Source organism: Camelus ferus, chromosome 30 (genome assembly GCF_009834535.1).
Source record: "Camelus ferus isolate YT-003-E chromosome 30, BCGSAC_Cfer_1.0, whole genome shotgun sequence".
Classification (NCBI taxonomy): Eukaryota; Metazoa; Chordata; class Mammalia; order Artiodactyla; family Camelidae; genus Camelus; species Camelus ferus.
In genome coordinates this window covers 13779166-13801081 of record NC_045725.1, presented here as the reverse complement: position 1 = coordinate 13801081, position 21916 = coordinate 13779166, and the positions used below count along the sequence as shown (strand labels likewise).

General features: G+C 37.6%; 1 protein-coding gene and 1 long non-coding RNA gene across 5 annotated transcripts in view; one reads left to right on the top strand and one right to left on the bottom strand.

Annotated features, from left to right (window-relative positions):
* Positions 1 to 21916, top strand: part of PIAS2 (protein inhibitor of activated STAT 2) — a 73216-nt gene that overhangs the window by 12888 nt on the left and 38412 nt on the right. For all 4 annotated transcript variants that reach the window (XM_032470645.1, XM_032470646.1, XM_032470644.1 and 1 more), the window contains 4 exons: positions 6330 to 6804; positions 12899 to 12983; positions 19691 to 19741; positions 19871 to 19961. In XM_032470645.1, coding sequence (XP_032326536.1) covers positions 6333 to 6804; positions 12899 to 12983; positions 19691 to 19741; positions 19871 to 19961 — 699 coding nt within the window. In that variant the 5' untranslated portion in view covers positions 6330 to 6332. The remainder of the gene's footprint in view (positions 1 to 6329; positions 6805 to 12898; positions 12984 to 19690; positions 19742 to 19870; positions 19962 to 21916) is intronic.
* Positions 20494 to 21435, bottom strand: LOC116660669. The gene is made up of 3 exons (XR_004316250.1): positions 21358 to 21435; positions 21066 to 21068; positions 20494 to 20505 (listed from the first exon to the last, which is right to left on the bottom strand). It is a non-coding gene; the product is annotated as an uncharacterized LOC116660669 (long non-coding RNA).

The following is a 21916-nucleotide window of genomic DNA, read 5'->3' as shown; positions in this document are numbered from 1 at the left end:
ATTGAGTTTTGAGAGTTCTAGATGTATTCTAGATACTAGCCCTTTGCTGGATATATGGTAGACAGATATTTTCTCCAGGCCTCTTGATTTTCTTCTCATCCTTTTAAACATGGTCTTACTTAAGAGTTTTTAATTTTGGTGAGTTTCAGTATATCATTTTTTCTTTTGTGGATCTTGTTCTGAGTGTCAAGTCTGAAAACTCTTTGCCTAGCGCTAGATCTTGAAGATTGTCTTCTGTGTTTTTTTCCTCAAAGTTTTATTCTAGCATTTAAGCATGTGATACATTTTGAGTTACTTTTGTATAAAATGTTAGACTTAGGTGGAAGTTCGTTTTTTTGATCTGTGGATATGCAATTGCTCCAGCACCATTTGTTGAAACACTGTCTTTCCTCCATTGAGTTACTTTTGCACCTTTGTCAAAAACTGGGCGTATTTGTGAAGGTCTGTTTCTGGGTTCTCTGTTCTGTTCCACTGACCTCGGTGTCTGTCCCTTTGTTAATACTACAGTCTTGATTACTGAGCTAAGTTGTGAAATGGGATAGACTGATTCCTCTCTCTTTCCTTTTTTCAAAATTATTTTGGATCTTTTAGTTCCTTTACCTTTCCATATACATTTTAGAATAATCTCATCTATATCTGAAAAGTCTTGCTGAGATTTGGTTAGGAATTGTGTTAATCTGTATATCATTGTAGGGAAAAGTCATGTTATTTTGCTGAGTCTTCCAATCCATGAAGAATCCATTTATTTAGATCTTTTCAGACTTATTTCATTAGCATTTTATAGTTTCCAGAATACAAGTCTTGTGTTTTGTTGTATTTTTGAACATAAGTATTTTCATTTTCTTTGGAGTGATTATGAATGGCATTGTTTTTTAAACTTGTTTCCTCATGTTCTTTGTTAGATACAGAGATGTGATTGGTATTTGTGTGTTGGTCCTGTGACCTTGCTGAACTCAGTTCTAGTAGTTGTTTTGCAGATTGCTCAGGATCTGCAAATATAGGCAGTTTTATTTTTTTCTTTTCAGCCTGTATATCTTTTCTTTTTCTTGTCTTATTCCACTGGCTAGAATTTCTAGCACATCGTTGCTTTATTCCCAGTCTCAGGGGGAAGCATTCGGTCTTTCACCATTAAGATCTTGGTCCTAGATTTTTGTGGATGCTCTCTGTTAAGTTGAAGAGGTTCTTCCCTATTCCCGTTTTTCTGAGAATTCTTTATCATGAGTTTTGGTATCAGAATAGTACTAGCTTCATAAAATGAATTTGGAAGTCTTCTCTCACATTCTATTTTCTGGAAGAAATTATGTAGAATTGTGCTAATTCTTTTTTAAATGGTGGGTTGAATTCTCCAGTGAAATGATATGGGCTTGGTGATCTTTTTTAGGGAGGAGTTTCAAAATTAAGAATTAAGTTTCCTGAGTAGTTAGAGGATATTCAAATTATTTCATATTGGGTAAGTTTTGGTAGTTTGTGTTTTTTGAGGAATTGGTCCATTTCACCTAAATTGCTGAATTCATGTTTGTAGAGTTCTTAGTATTCCCATATTATCTTTTTGATACCTTTTTATAAAATGCAAAGGCATAAATTTTAAAAATTTGCAAGAGCTATATTAAAAAACCTCACAGGACATAAAAGAACCTTTTATCGAGAGGTTTTATCAGGAGTGGATTTTATCAAGTACCTTTCTAGCATTTATCCAGATAATAATATGGCTTTTTTTTTAACCAGTAAATCTTTCTGTATCGTTTTCCTCTTTATCAATTTTCAGAATACTCATGAGTTGGTTTTCCAGTATTTTGTAAAGGAGATCAGTGAGTTGTTTTCTAGTATCATTTTGTACCAATGATTTTTTAAAAAAATGTATTTGATATGTTGGGATCTGATGCAGTTACTGTTCTTTTTGCTGCTCAGATTGTCTCGTCTTGGGCTCCTGGGTTGTTTTCTGTGTCCCGACAAGATTCCAGTGGTCTTTGATGACTTCTTTGCTTTCTGGATAAGATGTTCTAGGCTCATCTTGTGCATTTTTTGTCCAACTTGCAGTTAGCCATTTCCTGAAGCCATTTCCTTTTGTGGGAAATGGTGTTTAGACCACAGTTTTTTTCCCCCGTCTCCAAACAAGTAAAATTTTTTGTTTGGTTAAATCTAGAATACTTTCATGTTAATAGAAAATGTGGGGCGTTAGTACAATGCCATCTATCCTGCAACCAGCTTCCCCTATTCAGACAAACTTTTTTTAATGGAAACATTCTTACTTACAAAGGTAGAGAATTCCCCATGTACCCAGTACACAGCTTCAGCAGTAATCAGCTCTGGTCTTTTTTTGTGTATGTCCCCACCTACTCTCCCCCAAGTGATTTTAAAGGAAATCCCATGTATTTTATAGTTTTATCCATAAATATTTCAGTATGTGACTGTAAGGACAGAAATCATCTTAAGCAAGTAATTTACTAAATTTATGTTAAACCAGTATTTTCGTAGATTAAACTATATTTGGGCACTTCAGGGGCTTTTGTGTCTGTACTGGTAGGAAACATAGACAGTGCTACAAAAAGATTCACTATCATCCATCTTGGGAAATGACAGAGTAAGTGGCATTCTAGGCTCCCTGTTTCATCAGGCTTTTGCCTAAAATTTTGGTTGGATGAGTGGACTCCCCTGGTGAAGTTTGAAAAACAGTAATTTGCATATTAAAAAATTTGTATTTGTGTTCAACAGCTTTTTCCATGTTTGTCTTCTATCATGTATTTGATTTTCTGAGTCTTACTCTCTTGAGAAGTTTAAGGAACAGAATTCCATCTTTTCCTTGAAAACTTAGTAGAATTTATCCATTAAGCTGTCTTGTTTAGGCAGATACTTTTGGAAGTGGAAGGCGACAGAGATAATATACCTCTTGAATCAGATTGAGTAATTTACATTTTTCTAGGAAATAAGATTTGCCTGTAAGTTATTAGAATATAGTTGCATGTGTTTTTCTCTTTGTTTAAAGAAATTTGCTTCGTATTTGTGATCTTTATGTTCCTTTTCTTGTTCTCTAGACTGTTTATTTTCTTCCCTCCTTTTTGGCCTGACTTTACAGACTTTTTGCACTTTGCTTTCTAATTCATGTTTTCTTGCTTTTATCCTTTAATTCTTCACTCTTTGAGGGTGTGTGTTTGTTACTTTTTTGTTTCTTGAACTGACTACCTAATTTATTTTAAATCTTGTGTAATAGTAGAAGCGTTTAGGGAGATTGAGTATCCCAAGCTTTGGCTTGTTTTATAGGTTTCTAAAAAATGTAGTATTCTTTTTATTGTTTTTTTTTTTTTTAATTTAAAGTTGACTTTCAGTTTTGATGCTTTTGGCTGTGTAGTTATTTTAATCAATGTGTTGTAAGGAAGAGATCCACGTTAAGTCTCTCAAGTAAAAAAGGGATTTCATTATAGGGAATACATGATTTCACAGGAATACAGGGCCACCAGCTGGGTCCTCCTGTAACTTCTGGAACTGGAGTGACTTTCTACTTTGCCATATAGTTTCTCTTAGGGCATCAGCTTGATCATACTCTTTGATGTATTGATTATCTGGTGGTTTTTTTAAAATTTATTCCTACTTGTAAATGAAGATGTAGGTGGTTTTCATATTGTAGCTAGGGTAGGCGATGTTAGTAGCATGACTTGTCAGTTTCAGCAGCTCCTCTCCCTTCCCTGTGTTACACATCCTAGCGGATGGAGAACCTACAGGGCTGTATTGATATTTACCACGACTTCCAGCCTACTAGAGCTTCCCCAAAGTCTGTGCTGTTTTTGCCAGTTTTCTTAGCACCTTCAACTTGCCTTCACGCCTGTGTGTAAAGTTTCAATTTTATAAAGTCCCAGCTTTAAAATGTTTTTATAGTTTTGTGTTACTCAAATCTGATAAAGAAGAAGGTTGATTTAAAGTCCTAGTCTTAATTTGTATTAGCTTTTCTTTAGAAATCAGATTATGTATCTTTTTAAAAATCAATCATGCCAACATAGTTTTCTGTAGCTCATGAATTTCCTTAAAGTGGGTCTGCAGACATTTATTGAGAAATTCCTCTTCGTAGAGCATGTAGCAATTGTAACTGAAGTATAGAGGGCAGACTTTGGGAGGAAGCAGGGTAGACTGGATAAAATCCACTTGAAAAAAATTGTACGAAAAATGTAGACATCAGAGGTTGGTGGAAAACATTAGCTGAAATTCATTCTTGGTAGTATTCATAGCAGGCTCACCTTCCTGGTGACTGCTGAAACTTGGTTGAAGACAGAGGTTAAAAAAAAAAAAAGATAAACATCGCTTTAAGAAGTGGGATCCAGCAAGATTTGCCAAGAAAAACATATTCATAGAATTTGACTTCGTAAACTCCTTAGAGAATATCTTAATAGTAAACTCTAAATAAAGGAGAGTTTTGTTGTTGTTGTTTTAAAATAGAAACTGATGACCAGAACGATGACATGACTTTGCTGAGGTCCTCAGTCTTGATGCCAGGACTTGACCTTCAATTACTAATTGCTGGTGTGAAGTTTTCCACAGAGCGCCATTGACTCTCACAGCCATCATCTTTGAGCGAGTGCCCAGCAGTACTTTGTCTTGGCAGCATTTTGCAGAGCAAAGACTGTCCTGTCCTCTTTTGTTTCCTTTGCCCCCTCCCCAAACCAGGGGATTTCTGTTTTGCTTTCAGAATCCTGTGATTCATTGTTCTAAGCCTTTCTTTGTTTCTTCCATTTGTATGTTTATAATAGCTATTAGACCAGTTGCATTAGCATTCTTTGCTAATAAAGTTACCATTGGAAATAAGTAATATCAGACCTTCCAGAAATTACTTCTTGAGAGTCAAGCTTCTTACGGTGAAAAAGAATATGAAAACAAATGTATGTATGTTCCTACACGACTGAAGCATTGTGCTGTACACCAGAAATTGACACAACCTTGTAAACTGACTATACTTCAATAAAATATTATTTTAAAAAAAGACAGTTAAGCTTAGGGTGACCTTTTGCTCTGTTTTGTCATTTCTATAAAACAAATTCCCTTAAAGTGAGAATACGTGAAAATAAGTGTAAGGAGGGAAGCAATATAACGAATTCTGAGTTAGCTTGGTTTCTTTAGAAAGAATCCCAGATGTCTTGTGTCTGTATGACTGCTGCTGGTGGTGGTGTTGGTGTTCTCCATGATGTAATGTTACTTACGCTACTGAAATATAAACAAGCTTCAGACTATGAATCAGTGCCAGCTGTAGGTATCGCCTCAGCCCTCCAGGTTGAGAAGGAACCCCTGGTTGAGAGGGAATCCCAGGCAGCTGTAGAGTGTGCAGCACTGAGGAGGCCTGGGGAAGTTTCCCTAGGGTCGGTGTCTGGAAGGGCTGTTGGTCTGCCCCAGGTCCTACTCCTCTTTCTGGCCTTATGTGTGGCACAGGTAAATCTGACTCAAGTGTGGATTACCTCTGAGCTCAGAATTGACTGAAAATTACTTAAGTAGGTGGATTTACGAGGCCACAAAGTGGTTACAAGAATTTATTAGGTTTTGTTGAATAAATAGAAGGTGAGATGTGGGAGCTACTTAGAATCTTCCTTTTACACCCGCCAACAAGTCAGCAGAGTGGCAAGGAGGGACTCTTGCCCGTCAAGATTTATTTCCACTCATATCCTTGCTCTTCAGAGGTGTTTTTTCACTTGGGCTAATTAGCTGGGAATTTCAGTCCTTTTCCGAAGTTCAACTGCTAAATAAGATGTATGTGATTTTTTTACCTTTAATATTTAAAAATATTATTTTCTTATGTTGTCTGTTCTTTCATATTTGAGTTGGGGTGAAAAAAAGCATTGGATTTTGGATTACAGTTCTGGCTTAATTTTGTCATTTTCCTGCTTAGCATCAGAAGTTGTAGATACAGGGTTGCAAAAATCTAATTTTTGTTTGGTTAATTAGTGATAATACCATAATAACAAATATTACGTTGTGTATTGGTATGGCTTGGTTTTTTGAAAAGGCACATTTTCACTGGTTATAGATTTCATAGTCATATAGCAAATACGGCTTTACATTTGAGCATAATCAGATAATGAGGTGGTTAATAGAAACCAGCAGGTCATAGATCACGAAAATTTAGTACAACAAAATGTAGTTAACACTATAGCATGAATGCAATTGGGTGGAGGGCTGGTGCCTGTGTAAACAGTAACAGTTCTAAGTGATATGTGAAAATGCTGTTTATTAGCACATGCCAATTGATAGAATGCTGGAAAAATCCAATTTTACAGTGTATTTTAAATAGGGTTTTTATATGCTTGGGGCTGACTATTGGTTTATATCCTTTTTTTTTTTTTCTTTCCTTTTAGAATATGGTTTCTAGTTTTAGGGTTTCTGAACTACAAGTGTTACTAGGCTTTGCCGGACGGAATAAAAGTGGACGCAAGCATGACCTCCTGATGAGGGCGTTGCATTTATTGAAGAGCGGCTGCAGCCCTGCGGTTCAGATTAAAATCCGAGAACTGTACAGACGCCGATACCCTCGGACTCTTGAAGGCCTTTCTGATTTATCCACAATCAAATCATCAGTTTTCAGTTTGGATGGTAGCTCCTCACCTGTAGAGCCTGACTTGGCCGTGGCTGGGATCCACTCGTTGCCTTCCACTTCAGTTACACCTCACTCGCCATCCTCTCCTGTTGGTTCTGTGCTGCTTCAAGACACTAAACCCACGTTTGAGATGCAGCAGCCGTCTCCCCCAATCCCTCCTGTCCATCCTGATGTGCAGTTAAAAAACTTGCCCTTTTATGATGTCCTTGATGTCCTCATCAAGCCCACAAGTTTAGGTAAGTGGGAGAGAAATTAGGTATCTTCCAGACAAGAGCAGATAAAGCAAGAGGCCTTCAACTGTTGATTAATGATTTGCTGTTAATATTATAAAAGTGAGGCATTAAAATGCCAAATGTTTAAATGTAGAGATAAAAATATTGGCAGCCGCGACAAAAATCTAATATAAAACTGTTAATTTGTCGATCAAGCTTTCTTCTTGCAACTTAGAACTCAGGTTGTGTGTCTAAGAATAGACAGCAATCTTATTTATTGCCTGTGATTCCACCTTTTGATATTTTTACAAAGAGAGTTAGTTTCTGTTTAACCTCACTTTTTAAACAATTTTCTTAAGAGATAAACCTTTTATACTTAATTTTTTTCTAAAATGGCAGTTTGATACAGGATTTTAGCTTTTTGTTTAATAGCCATTGACTGCTTAGAAAATGTAATACGTTTTATCATATTATTAAATGTTATTAACATGTGTTACGTGTGACTTGAAGGAATTTTTACCGAGGTTGATGACTTCTGTGTTGTAATGGCATAATTCCTTACTGCCTAATGAAATTATTTACAGAGGTATTCGAATTTATTCATAAAATAAACTGTTGGGGAAATAGTACTTCATAGTTAGTTTGGGAGATTATTTTCCTTTTCATTTTAGGAAAAAGCCTTTTTGTTTCAGGTCATTTGAAAACTCTAATATACTTTTTTCGTTTCGTATAGAATTGTACTTGTATATCTTGGTTGAGCCAGAAGGAAGTTTTGAGGGACAGGGCTGGTTAATGGGGTCAGTATGGCCTGGCGGTGCAGACCAAGGAGGCCGTGCCTTTCCCAGGCCCTCTCTCCTGGCTTTCATTGTTTTTGTTTAGCAAAACTGAGCATGCAGGTAGAGTAATCATTTATCCATTCATGACATTCATTCTGAAATAAGGATTCTGTGTTGGTTCACATTTTATTATTTGTACAAAGTCCTGTGAGTAGAATTATTGCATCAAAGAGTAAGGACTCTTGATAACATATTGCTGAATTAGTTTCCAGAATAGCTGTACCAATTCGAATTTCACAAAGTGAGAGAATGAATGTCTCTCATGGCGCTTTTACTTCCTGTCTTTATTAATCTTTGCACTTTTGATAGATGGAAGTTTGTATCTTGTTTAGATTTTTCATTTTTTAAATAAATAACAGGAACAAACCTTTTAAACATTTATTGCCCAGCTGTTTTTCTTTTATGATTTTACTTTAGTTTTTAACCTTTTTTTTTTAATGGTTTCATTTATCTGGTTAAAATGTTTCCATAATTTTTTTATTTCTCCCTTTTTCATGCTTTTTGGTTTATACCAATGTACAGCATCATGGCTCACTCACTTGTTTCTTTCTCAGAAACTATGGCCAGTTTATTTCTTTGTATGTGTTGTGAGAAATATTGAGACCAGTAATACGCTTAAATGACCCTACCTCATGGGACCCCTCAGGAAAGTGGCTAAGGCGGAACTGAGAAGGTCACAGTGGAAGGTGTTTCAGAGCCATGGCTGGTGGCCTGGAAGGAAGATGCCTGGAGATGAGAAAAGACGCAGCAACACGTCTTCTCTGCTCCTTAGCATCGGTGGTGCGCCAAGCAGTGAGCTCTGAAGAGTCTTTGTGCTTTTCTTTCCATGCTTTCCTTTGTTCAGAAACAGAAGTAGGAATTTGTTTACTTTTCTGTGTTCTTCATAGAGTTTCTCTTTCATTATCCTCACTCAATAAGGTTAAAAGAAAAAGTAGTAAGCTTTTTAGAAGTTTACTGAAATAAAACATTTGTATCTCATTTGGTTTAGATAAAGTAATGCCCGAGGCATTTTGTGTTGAAGAGTGGCTAAGAAAAACCTGCCTTTTGCTCATAGTTTAAATTAGAATGTAAGAAATACGTATAACTTCAGGGCTTATAAAATAGCTTTTGGCTCCTGAGCTAAAAAATTGTTGACTCATGTATTTTTCAGGAGTCCCACCTGTCATTATTTTTATAAACTTTAAAAACTGATTCTTGTTTCAAAGCAAGGTTTAAGCATTTCCTCATCCTGTCCTTCCCTAAAAAGAAAAAGAATTTTCTTAGTGTACGTAGTCGTCTTATGTCAGATTGATAACACTGATCTAAGAAAGGCTGTTTCAGACTTTGTAAAGTAGAAAGTTAAAAAATCAGCATAATACCTTATAGTCAGTCAAATAAAAGTAGAAAAATTTAATCCTTTCTAGTAATGACCTTTAACTAAAATATTTAGTGCCATAATATCTAAAGCAATGTAATGACATTCAGAATTTGCCTTAATTTTTAATAATTTGGTTATATATGTCAAAAATACTTACAAAAATAAAAATTCTGGATAAATTCATTTATTTGGAACACTGTTATGGAGAAACCTATTTACTTATGGGAAGTGAGAATTAGAAATCCTCAGGAATTGAAGGAGATACCAAATCTTTATTTCAAAGCACATATTCTTGACATTTGTGGGCCAGTCTGTGTATTCTTGATTTTATATACAGTTCTTAGATGACTTTTATTTCTAAGCCATCAACATATTGTTGAGCAGGAATTAAGTAACAACACGGGAGAGACTGGAAGAGCCCTGGTAAGAAAAAACAGAAACAAAGTCAAAAAATGTCATCCCCAGACCTCTCAGTAATAATGAAACCTATATAGCCCTTTAGTATTGAGGAAATCAGTGTTCAGCAAGACACATGCATTGATGCTAAATAAAACCCCCAAACAACCACGATGAGTAGCTTTTATTTAAGTAGATACATTACTATATAGTTTTGCAGTTTGGTATTATTTCTATTCAAATAGTTTAAATAAAGATATTTTAGCATTTAAAATGACAAACTGTGGCATCTAGAAAACAAGAATGTGCACAGTAATACTGAGGTTCTGTGTAGCTGAGGTTTTTACTGTAGCAAGTGGATAATCCCTTAATCTGAAAGCAAGTTAACAAAAATCTCTTTTCTCCTCCCTTAAATAGCTATTCTAACTTGCTTTCACAGGTAGTATTTTTATCTTCTTTTCAATTGTCTGTTTTTCTTCTTTAAGATAATTTTTGATGAAATCTTTTCTATTTTAAAAGTTTGTCTATATTCAATCTACCTCAAAAAATATATATAAAATAAAAATATAAAAGTATATAAAGAATATCCATGAATGAACACCTGTGAAACCACTACCCAGTTTTTATAAGAAGGCACGTTGCCAGTGTCTTTTTTTTTTTTTTTTTCCCAGTATGTTTGACACCAGTCTCCTTGCCTTTTCCTATCATTATTCTGGATTTTGAATTTCTCTCTTACCGTGTATGTATAGGAAAAGTCATGTTTAATTGGCTTGCTTTTGCGATGACACACTGTATACTGTGTTCTTCTGCAGCTGGCTCTTTTTGTTCACCGTGTTTAGAAGCATCTCTGTGTTGCTATGTCTGGTATTTTGGGAAATACCTTCAGGGTATTATGAGCCTTTGATTCCTTAAAATATCTTCACAGTGTTTTTCAGATTACAGAAGTAATTTTTGCTAATAGTTGAAAATTCAGACATAAGAAATAGAACAAAAGGGAAAGTCCCTCATAACCTCAGTTACCACTCAGCTAGAGTCTTATTGGTAATCGTTTCTCTGCATGTTACGTCATCTTCTTTCTCTTCCCCTTCGTTAAAAAAGCCTCTCCACCTGCAGAGCCACTGTGCCGCGTTTCTGGTGGAGGGAGAAGGGCGTGATTCTACTTGTATCCACTGTGCATAGAGCCTGCAATGACCATCTATCGTAACAATTTCTTGGAAATGTATTATAGATCTGTAGATTATAGTAGATCTGTTATCTTGTACATGTACCATAACTGAACCAGTATTCTGTTGATGTATATTTTCAGTGGTTTTCAATGTTCATTGTTTATTCAGAAGTATTTTAGTTATACCTTGTCTCAGGCACTATTCTTGCAGTCTCACAGACATTGCTTCTGTGACGATTCTTGCATATGTGTTTCTGAATACTTAACATGCATGTTTATGAGGTATAAATGCCTAGATGTGAATTTGTTGGGTTAAGTAGTATGAGTGTTTAGTATTTTGATATTCAACTTTTGTGGGGAAATTTGGCAGTTGCTTCAAAAGCATGGTGCCAATTTGTACTCGCAGTAACATCTGAGTGTATTATTTTCCCTATACATCATCCGCATTTTATTACTGGTTTTTTGATCTTTGCTAATCTGGTAGGTGAAAAATTAATGAGGGTCAACATCTTCTCATATTCCTAAATTCTTGAATGTTAGAAAGTACTCATTAAGCCTCTGGATACAGGTTTAAAATGATATGTGTATTAATGTAAAGCTATTGAAATAGAATCTCACTTCTGAAGAAGTTGGATAAATTCAGACACTGTGTTTCATTTCTCTTAACTCAGTTAACAAGTATGTGGTGAGTATTTAATTTGGATATCTTCATGTAGACTAACTGTGGAGAAGTCGGGAGAACGAGATGGGCTTTAGGAAGTCTGTCTAGTTGGGAAGATAATGTTAACATGAGAGAAAAGTAGCAAGCAGTATATGCCTGTATGGGGAATCCCTGTAACTTGGGAACTAGAAGCTTAGATACCGCATTGGCCTAATGAATGTGGGAGATAACAGACTTCTTGGAGTAGAAGTGAGACTGGAAGGAACTTTGAAGGATGAATGTGCCCGCTTTGAATTGATGGAGTTTATAGGAGAATAAACGTCAAGAGAGGGGAGAACTGTAAATAGTCACAAGAGTAGATATAAAAATGGCACAATTGTGAGACCAGACAGTGAAGAAACTTGCTGTGAATAGCGTAAGACTTGGGGAGACATTGGAAATGGATGTTTGCTAAGGGGTGAAACCACTGTTATGGAGGCTCTTATAGATAAAGGAGTTTTAGACTTGGTTCATTCAGAGATAAGACACTGCTCAGCATTTTTGAGCAGAGGAGTAGTGTTGAAATTGATGCTAAGAATGACCAGCTCCGCACTTGTGTTCTGACAGGAGACTGGCCAACAGGCAGATTGCTCCTTCATTTGTGCAAAGTAATAACAGGTTTTGAATAAGACAGTGGTAATGAAAATGGAGAGGAAGCAGCGATAAGAAAATTTTTAAAAACAGAACTTAATGACTTACTGGATACAGGGGATGAGGATGACGACTGAGTTAAAGGAAATGAATGATTTCTAGTGATGGAACAGCTGGTAACGTTCTCCTCTTTCTTAATTCTGAACTGAGGCCACTGTTTACAAGAAGCATGAAACCTCAGTACTCTGCGTCCCACAAATGGTCTTTGCAGCTGTTATAAGGAAAGAAATATTTAGTATTACACATCACTGGTGATTATTAATATGGTGATTATTTCTATATAGAAAAAAATTCTTTCAGATGATTCAAATTTTCTATATTCTGTTTAAATCTCACAAAATTAGAAAAGATTTGGTGTGTGTATGGGAGTATTATCATTTTTAAAATCTTCACATAAAACAGTGTTCAGTGATAAGTGTAAACAATTGAATATTGAAATGCATGTATGTACGTATTCAGTCAAGGGTCTGTTGAAAGCATTCATTGTTCTAATGACTACTAGAACATCATTAAGTAATGCATCAGTATAATCTGTTAAAGTTCTTTGAGAAGAAAATACATTTCAGTTTTAAATTTTCTCTTATGTGTCTGCTCTGTGTAATTAAGTATTGAAAACAAAACACAACAAAGAAAGAAACAAAACAAAACAAACAAACAAAAAATCTGAGTTGTGGATAGAATTCTCCTGAGGGGAGTTTGACTTCTTTAGGTTTTTCGTTAGATGATACTATAGTCAAAGATGAAATGTAATTTTGAAGAGTTGTGTTATACTTTGACTGTAATTAGTGTGTGAGAATAAAGGATGATAAATGCTTAAAACTGGACCTGGTTTAGAGTGACTTTACTTTCATAATTCTAAGATAAATGTAGCTTAGTACTTTATTTTGGCATATTTTAACCATAAAAATTTCAGAATTTGGCAGACTCTGACCAGAAGTGCCCGGTTACTACACGTTCTTATGTCCTTGGATTTGTTATTGGAATATTATCTTTCTTTTTTCTCTCCTCCCCAGTTCAAAGCAGTATTCAGCGCTTTCAAGAGAAGTTTTTTATTTTTGCTCTGACACCTCAACAAGTTAGAGAGATATGCATATCCAGGTAAGAGGAATGTTTGGGATATCTTTCTCCAGGGTGTTGGTGTGTTAGTTTGTTGGGGCTGCCAAAGTGAAGTACCCCACACTGGGTGGCTTAAACAACAGAAATTAATTTTCTCAGATTTCAGGAGGCTTAGAGTTTAAGACTAAGGTGTTGACAGGTTTGGTTTCTTCTGAGGCCTCTCTCCTCAGCTTGCAGAAGGCCGCCACCTTGCTGTGTGTCCTCCTATGGCCCTCCCTCTGCGTTCCTGTGCTTTCCTGGTGTCTCTTCCTCTTCTTCCAAGGACATCAGGCAAAGTGGGTTAAGGCTTCATCCTTACAACCTCTTTTAATCATTATTACCTTTTCAAAGTCCCCATCTCCACAGCAGTCACCTTGGGGGTTAGGGCTTCAGCATAGGAATTCTGCGGGGGACATGAATCAGTCCATAACAGTTGGACCATTTCTCCTCAAACAAGCATAGTATACTTTGACTAAGATTAGCCACATATTTAATAAATACTCTGTTAGAAAAAAAACTTTTAGATTTTGAATAAAACCCTTTTTGAATAAAACCCTTTTTGAATTACTTTTTGTCACATTTGGCATAACTTTTTTTAAATGAAAATTTTCTTCTAAATATAGCAACATAAAGAACTTGTGATAACAGCTCAAAGATAAGATGATCGTAAACTTTATCATCCAAACGGGCATTTCTAGAGTGAAAGTGGACATTATGAATAATTTTTCTGGGATAAGAACATACACTGGGACCATCCTGAGCTGTATGGTCACTTGGACCAAAAAATTGGCAGAAATCTGAAAACAGTTATGAAAAGTACTCTTAACTTCGCCGTTTCAAAAAATAGGACAAACTTAAAGTAGACATATTTATAAAAAGCAAATGAACCAAGAAATGTAAGAGGAAAGAAAAGGAAATCTGTAGTATATACTTTTCCAGTTAAAAAATAGTCATCTTTAGTGTTAGTAATATATTATTTATGTGACTTTTAAAAATTACATTCTTAAAGATTTAGATAAGAAAGCCAAACCTCCTGGAGGTTAAATGATTTTCTGAGATTGTGGAGTTAAAAGTAGAACAAAGAGTTGAACAAAGAGTTGAGTATTTTTTCAAAAATAAGCATTCTGTGGTTAAGTTTTAGAAATTCAGTATTCACTATAATTACGTAAGTTCTTAAAGCTGAGCTTTTCAGAGTCCTTAATATGTTACTGTGCATTGTCAGTTCTTCCAAGATGCTTGATCCAAATTTATGGGCCTCACATCTCTGGCATCTTGAAGATACTCTGTTGTTATGTGGAAGAGTATGGGACACAGCTTTAGATTTCTTTCACTAATCACATTTGTTTTACTCATATATATATGAGTGAAAAAAATATATATATATGGTATATCCAGTATGGGGGGTGTGTGTGTGTGTATATAAGGAGAGAGGGAGAGAACGCTCTGAACAAAACCTCAAAATAATTTTATAATTTGACCTGGTAAAGTTTGAGCTCCTAAAAAGTAGTGCATAGATAGGCTGGTTCTTCCACAAACAGGAAAAAGACAAAGTGTTGAAAAATAAGATTAAAAGGAAGAAAAAAAAAACCTACTAAGGATTAGTCCGAAAGAGACTCAGTGTCCAAATAATAGATGTTTCAGAAAAAGTAGAAAATTTAGAGGAGGAAATTATCAAATGTAGCTTGATGTAGTTCACGTCCACCAGCGCAAGGCATTGCTAGAAGTTTTTATAAATTGGAAGTAATTTCCATCTTGGGGACAGTAATAAGCCAACTAACAAACAAATAGAATAAATTAAAAATTATATATTATATCTAAAACCATATCATTATTCATCTTTGTTATTCCTTGATGATCCCTTGCTTGAGAATATTTACTAGGTATTTGTTAAGTACAAAGCACTTATTTAAAAAACTTTACTTTGAAGGTTTATAGAAGAGTTATAAAAAGTTAATCCCTTCAGCTAGCTTCCTTTAATATTAATATTTTGCTTAATTGTAAATGCAGTTATCAAAATCACAAAATTAACTTTGGTATAATGCTATTAACTAAGCTGCAGACCTTATTCAGATTTCATGAGATTTCTACTAATTAATTTCTGTTCCTGGGTCCAGTCCAAGATCCCAAATCACATTTCATAGTTAAGTCACTTTAATCTCTTATAGTCTGTGCTGGTTTCTTAGTTTTTCCTTGTCTTTCATAACTTCTGACACTTTTGTAGAGTACTGGTCAGGTGTTTTGTAGAATGTTCCTTGATTTGGGTTTGTCTGTTGTTTCCTTATGATTAGATTGGGTTTATGCATTTTTGGCAAGAAGACCTCAAGTTACACGCACTTCTCCGTGTATCATATCGGGAGCTACATCATAGTGATACATCTTATTTTTGGTGATGTTAATCTCAGTCACTTGGGTAAGGTACTGTTCACCAGGTTTCTGCACTGAAAGTTGCTGTTTTTTCCTTTATTATTAGTAAATATCTTGGGGAAGATACGTTGAGATTGGGCACATATTCTTTGTATCTCTAAATTTTTGCCCACCATTTTAGTGTTCACTCATGGATCTTGCCTTCAGTGATTACTTCATCATCAACACTCTTGTGTTCCAGTGGTGTGATTTTCTGTTTTTATTCTTTTGCACATTGGAGTTACTGTAAGGAAGAGCTGTCCCTTTCTCCCCATTTATTTATTCAATTATTTGCTTGTATCTGCGTGGGCCCTTGAGTGCAGTGGGTTATAATCCAGTGCTATAGTAATTTGTACTGTTGCTCAAACTTCCACCTTGGAACATTGGCCATTCTTTCAGGTTGCCTCCTGTGCCCTTTTGATATGTCTCCACCTGTTTCTGATCATGCCCGTACTGCTCCAGGCTCATCTTGTGACTTCTCTGCCCCTGTTCTGGAATGGATAGCTTCTCCAAGGAGCTCTGGTTCTGCTCTTCGAGTACTTCCTACCACTTTCTTTGGAAAAAAAGTGGTTCATTTGACTCTCTTAGCACATTACATATTCTAGATTGGTGAGTATGCTTCTTGTGATACCTTCTAACTTCTCTCCCTATGGTTCTCAAACTTTGCTGCATATTAGAATCAACTGGGGAGCTTTTAAGAATCCACATACCCAGAATTCATTCATACCAATTAAATTAGAGTCTCTGAGGATGGAACCAGTAATAGTTTTAAAAGCTCCGTAGGTTTTCCCAGTGTGCAGCAAATTTGAAAACCACTGCTGTGCATCCAGCTCCTCCCCTTTGCCTGTAATGGTGAAAAGGTCTAAACCAGAGGCTTGAATACATTCAGCTTTGGGTGGTTTTGTTCTTTTTGTTACATCTTGTGAAGACTGATCAGTGAGTTCCGCTCTGTTCTTGGCTATAGCACTACTCCTTCCATGGGCTACCACTGCCTCCCTAATCACGCGCGCTCATTTTCTCACAGTGACTTCTCTTACATGTTACTGGAATCTGTGTGAATCTCTTCTCACTGCCCTGTGATGGTATCCGTGAATGTGCTTTGTCTTTTTTTATATTGATGACAGCAGAATCACCAACACTTCCCTCTGAATTCCTTTCTCACTGCCTCTACATACATGACCCACAGGCACATCAAACAGCACATCCAGAATGGAACTTGCCTTCCTCCCAGACCTGCTTGTTTGTCTTTGTACTTTAATTTATTCATTTAGTCTCGCAGCATATATTTATTTACTATCTGCTGTGGTCTAGACAATGTTCCAGGCATCCTGGGGTGCAGAGTTGATAAATAAACTGGCTTCAAGGAGATTTTTGCTTAGTATATTTCCTCCTATTGCCTGTTTCGCTAATGGTGTGGAATCTGCCTGGGCAGAGGCTTCTTTGTGTTACCCGACACTTCATCTGCCACATCCCGTCAGTTTGCTGCACTCCAATGATGCTGCTTCTGTGTCTCTTTCAAGATTTAAAACTTGACTCAGCTCAACCTTTGAGGGAGCTAGCATGGTCTTTGGAGTAATACCAATTGGATTCTGAATTCTGACTCAACCACTGAGGTCTGTGTGCCCCTGGGTAAGTTACTAAAGCCTGTTGAATCTTACTTGCCCAGTGTGTAAAGTTGGAAAAATCATCACCACCTCACTCAGTGGTTGGGGATTGAATGCCATACCTGGCTCTGCCTCTTCTTTTCCTGGTGAGCGGCATCGCCGTCTGGCCAGCTGCACCTTTCCAGAATCTGGGCGCCATCCTAGATGCCCTCCTCCCCTTATCCTCCCTTTCTGTATCTAGTGAGTCATTGGGTGCTGTCAGCTTTTAAATATCTCTAAATATCAATTAGTAAATTATGTTTAAATAACTTTCAAGCCCTCATCTTTTGCCTATACAATTGTAGTAGTCTCCTAACTCTCCCAGCTGTTCAAGTGATCTTTCTAAAGCCCATTCAGTTTTTTCTCTCTTGTGCTCGAAAATCCTGTAGTGATACCCCGTGAAGTCCGCACTCCGTCGCCTGGCAGGTCTCCTCAGCATCCTGCTCCCCTCATTTTCTTTCTCAGCTCCTCTCCTGGCTCTCTTCCCCAGCAGCCTGCGCTTTGACTGGGCTCTCCCAGCTCGGAACCTTCGCATGGCCTCTTCCTCCTCACTCTGCTTGGCAAACCTGAGTCATGGTTTAAGGGCCAGTCAAGTCTTCCTCTTCTACAGTGCCTTTCCAGATTTCCTCACACGCATTCTTTGTCTCTCACTGCACTGTTCTTACTTGCTGTTACAGCCTTCCTGCATTTATTTGACTACTTGAATCTACAGACTTCTTGATGAAACCAGCATCTCTTACTCATTTTTTTTTAACTGTCTTACTCATTTTTATATTCTCAAAGCCTGTCCCAGTGTCATACGGTAAATGCCTACCTTATATCTGGTGAATGAGATCAACATGTGGAAGTTTCTAGAACAGTGACTGGCAGGGAAACGGATGTTGGAAGTTGCTTAGTCATTACTCATATTTATGAAGAAATATAGCACATTGCACTTCTCAGTTTATGTTAATTTTCCTTACTGGAATAAAGTGTAAATCCTCAATGAACTATTCAAAACCCCTTTTAATATTGTCCCATTTATCTTTCTAGATTCATCCTCTGTCATTTCTCTTTTTAAAAATCATGTTCCCCACCTAACAAGTTTCTGCCGTGTATCTCTGGTTGCGTCTCACCCCACTAGGGAAGCCACTGTTACTGATGGAAGCCTGTCTCTCTAAGTAGAAATAGGCAGAACCACTGCTGTATAAACGCTGTTTTCTAATTTGTTGGGGCTAATTATGGTAATTGCCTTGAACTTTCAAGACGAAATTGAATTTCCCTCTTTTCCGTAACACACACTTTCCATAATACACTGTGGCACTTCCTACATGTTATTTTAGTTGTATCTGTTTGTTATCTACTAGCATGTGAGACCTTTGAGAGCAAATACTGTGTCTTATTTATCTTTGACTCTCCAGTGCCTAGACTTTGAAGTGTTTCTTGATTTTAAGGAGTGGAATTATATGGGTTACTCACAAGAGGTCAGTGTTGTTTAGGATATTTTGAATAGACACTTGAGAAGTTTGGAGACTACCGCTGGCAAGGGAAACAGAACAGAGTTAACATAATAGCAGCCGGCTGCTCACACGCGTTGAGCATTTCTTATGTCCCGGCACTTTACCTGTGTTACTAACACGTTTGCTACAGTAACTCCATGAAGTAGGTGCAGTAATTTAACGTCTTTAACAGATTTAACTGAAGCACAGAAAGGTTAGGGAATTTGCCCAAGGTCATCCAGTTTGGGACTCAGGCTGGTCACTACAGTGCTGTATTGCCTTCCAGTGAACAGAGAGAATTGGAAACAGTAAGAGGACTGGCCTAGCTGGAGCAAGATGGAGGGCTCTGTGACTCACAAGAAAGGACTAATCTCTTGTGATCTTCTCTCTGACCTAGTCCAGGATTTATAATACTAGCCAAGGACAAGACTTCTTAAACTGTAAAGTGAATACATGTCCTTTGAGGATCTTGTTAAAATTCAGGTTCTAGTTCTGCAGGTCTGGGATGGGGCCTGAGAGTCAGCGCTGCTAACAAGCTCACAGTGACAGTGCTGCTGCACTGCGGGCTCCTTTTTGAGAGGCAAGGGTTCGGAAGGTTCAGTGCCAAAGATATTTGATACGGGACTCTTGTTAGATTCTCATCTAGAAATTCTGAGAGATTCTGTGTCCTTAATTGAGTATGGAATTATGAAATTGCTGTAATACAGAGATTCTGAGACTCTAGGTACCAGTTCTTTATCCTGGTTCTGTGTTAGCTGCAAAAACTACTAATGCTCAGGCTGTGCTTCAGAACCAGTGAGAATACCTGGTGAATGGGTCTTTGTATTAAAAAAATTTTGCAAGTGATTAGAGTGCTCAGCCAAGGTTAAAGAACCACTATAAGCAAACAATTTATTAAACTCTTTTGGAACCTAATGTGCTCCTTTTCATATTAACCAAATCTGTTGTCTGTTGAAATAATAATTGCATTGTGAAAGTTCCCGTGAATTGAACATGACTTGCCGTAAAGACAAATGAGGGCTGTTACCACTGCAGCATCTTGATTAAGGCTTGTGCCGTTGGTGGGCAAATGTTCATTTTCTAAGGACTAAGAATAAAAATACCAATAATGCTTTTTTCTGGCGAGAATGTTTCTGTAAATTCCAGTTGTATTTTCTTAACCCAGTTTTTTTCTCTTTTCCAACAGGGATTTTTTGCCAGGTGGTAGGAGGGATTATACGGTCCAGGTTCAGCTGAGGCGAGTTGGAAATTCTCTGTTACTTTAATTTTATGCTTTCTAACTATGTGCATGTAGTCTTGAATTTGGAAATACATAGTGTGTTTGAGTACACTAAGAATTTTTCTTTCTTTTTTTTTTTAAATGCAGGCTTTGCCTGGCGGAGACAAGTTGCCCTCAAGAAGATAATTATCCTAATAGCCTCTGTATAAAAGTAAATGGGAAGCTATTTCCTTTGCCTGTAAGTTGCTTTTTATTCGCCAGCCTTGCATGTAAGTTTAGTAGAATACTAACAAGGCCTAGAAATAGTGACAACCAGTGAACAGTCCTGGCATCCAGACTGAATACTGTTTTCCCCTAGAGAGATTCATGGCTTCTTGGAAGAATGGCGGTTCCAGGGCTGGGGGAGATGAGTGAGCCTGAAGCATCTTGTGCCAGGAAGCAAGGAAGCTGTGAAAGAGTCTTAGGATCACGTCACGTGGCCTAGTAGCAGGGCAGGACATGCGTATATAGATAGGGCAGCGTGTTGTGCTGGATGTCTGAATTTAGTTGGGCGCCAGCCATGGATGAGATACAGTTAGAGGCTGCTGAGAGTGACTGGACGTGGAGGCTAAGGATTCCAGGCTTGGGTCTTGATGTACACACATGGGGAATGGATGCAGCGGTATTTGATTGACAACCTGTTGTTTAAGCAGTGAATTAGTATCCAGGCTTCGGCACCTGGCACACTCTTTATGTGTATAGCCTGTTTCTGACCTGACAGATAGCTCCAGGCTCTTCAGATCCTGCTGGTCAAATCTTAGAATAATGCTTCATTGTTCAACTGGACCATGTATCTGTCTCCACTGAGGTTTGGACTAAACTGCAAATTTGGTAGAGTTATGTAGAAGGCCAGCAAAGCCTTAATTAAAATAATAGTAGAGAATGGCCAGTTTCTCGGGAACTGCAGAGTGGAGGTGTATCTAACTGAAGAAGTGCTGTGAAAACAGTGATTCCACCATTAGGCTAAGTTGCTGTTTCAGCAGAGCCGAGTGACTGTTGAGAAGGAGATGGGCAGCTGTTTAGCATCCCTGGTGAGCACAAGACGTGGCTCTGGAATAAAATACCTGTGAGCAGCTGAGCAAGCCAGACAACATAGTCTAGGACTGGGCTCGACCAGAGCCAAGCAGTTGTTACTGAACCCCACAGTGAGGATGGCTCCTGGCCAAAGCCGACCCTTGTCGTCAAAGACCTGACTTCTTGGTTGTCAGGAGTCTCATTTTGCTCATACTTAGCCTGCGGACTTAGAGAACTGAGAAATAACTGCTTCATGAAATTTATCGGACTTGAGCAATATGGCACCCACTACCTCTTTATGAAAGGTGTCTGTAAGGCTGAGGTAATCTAGGGACGAACAGGGAAAGTTCAGAGGCTGAGTAGACATGATTGGGAGGAATGCTTACGTGCCCTCAAGCACATTCAAAACCCAGGTGGGACATTTTGCCTCTTGGGTTTCTGGCAGTAAGCAACAGGAGATCTCAGGAGGTTTTTTGGCTTTTATCTGGATTGATCATACAAAGATCTAAACCAAGGGAAGAGGCAGCCTTACTTGGAGCTGAAGGATGCCAATGGGTGGCCAGATGTGTGGCAGAGGAAACCTGGAATTTTGGAATGACTCTGCACATTTTCCATGGCTTTTCAAATCCAATTTTCTTTGTCCACAACGTGCTAAGATTTCTTTTGACCTTTACTTTTGTTGCTGTTTAACGCTCTCATTCTCTTGGGAAAAGATCTGTGATGAACTTCTTGGTATCTGTAGACCCACCTTGAAGATCTGTCCAGTATTAAATGACAGTCCCAATGAGGGGCTGAGTCTGAAATGTGTGAGGTTCTACCTAAACTCTGTCATTGCTGCAGAAAATAATGGTAGCTACAGAGACGTATACACACAGGCTCCACAGAATTTTCCAAATGGGCCAGTGTCGTACTTTGGTATGAGATTTTCATCCATGAGATTTGGAACACCACAGAGGATAGCTCTGAATTTGTCACTCTCCCAGGACTTGAGAGAGAAGAAATTAGGCAGCTAAGCCCTTGCTCTGGGATGTTGTTAGTCAGTCATGCTGGTTTCTTTCCAAAAGCACTAACCAACCCTTGAGTGCTTACACTAGGCTGTTTGTGAACATACCAGCTACCACGTGAAACACCCTTTGTCTG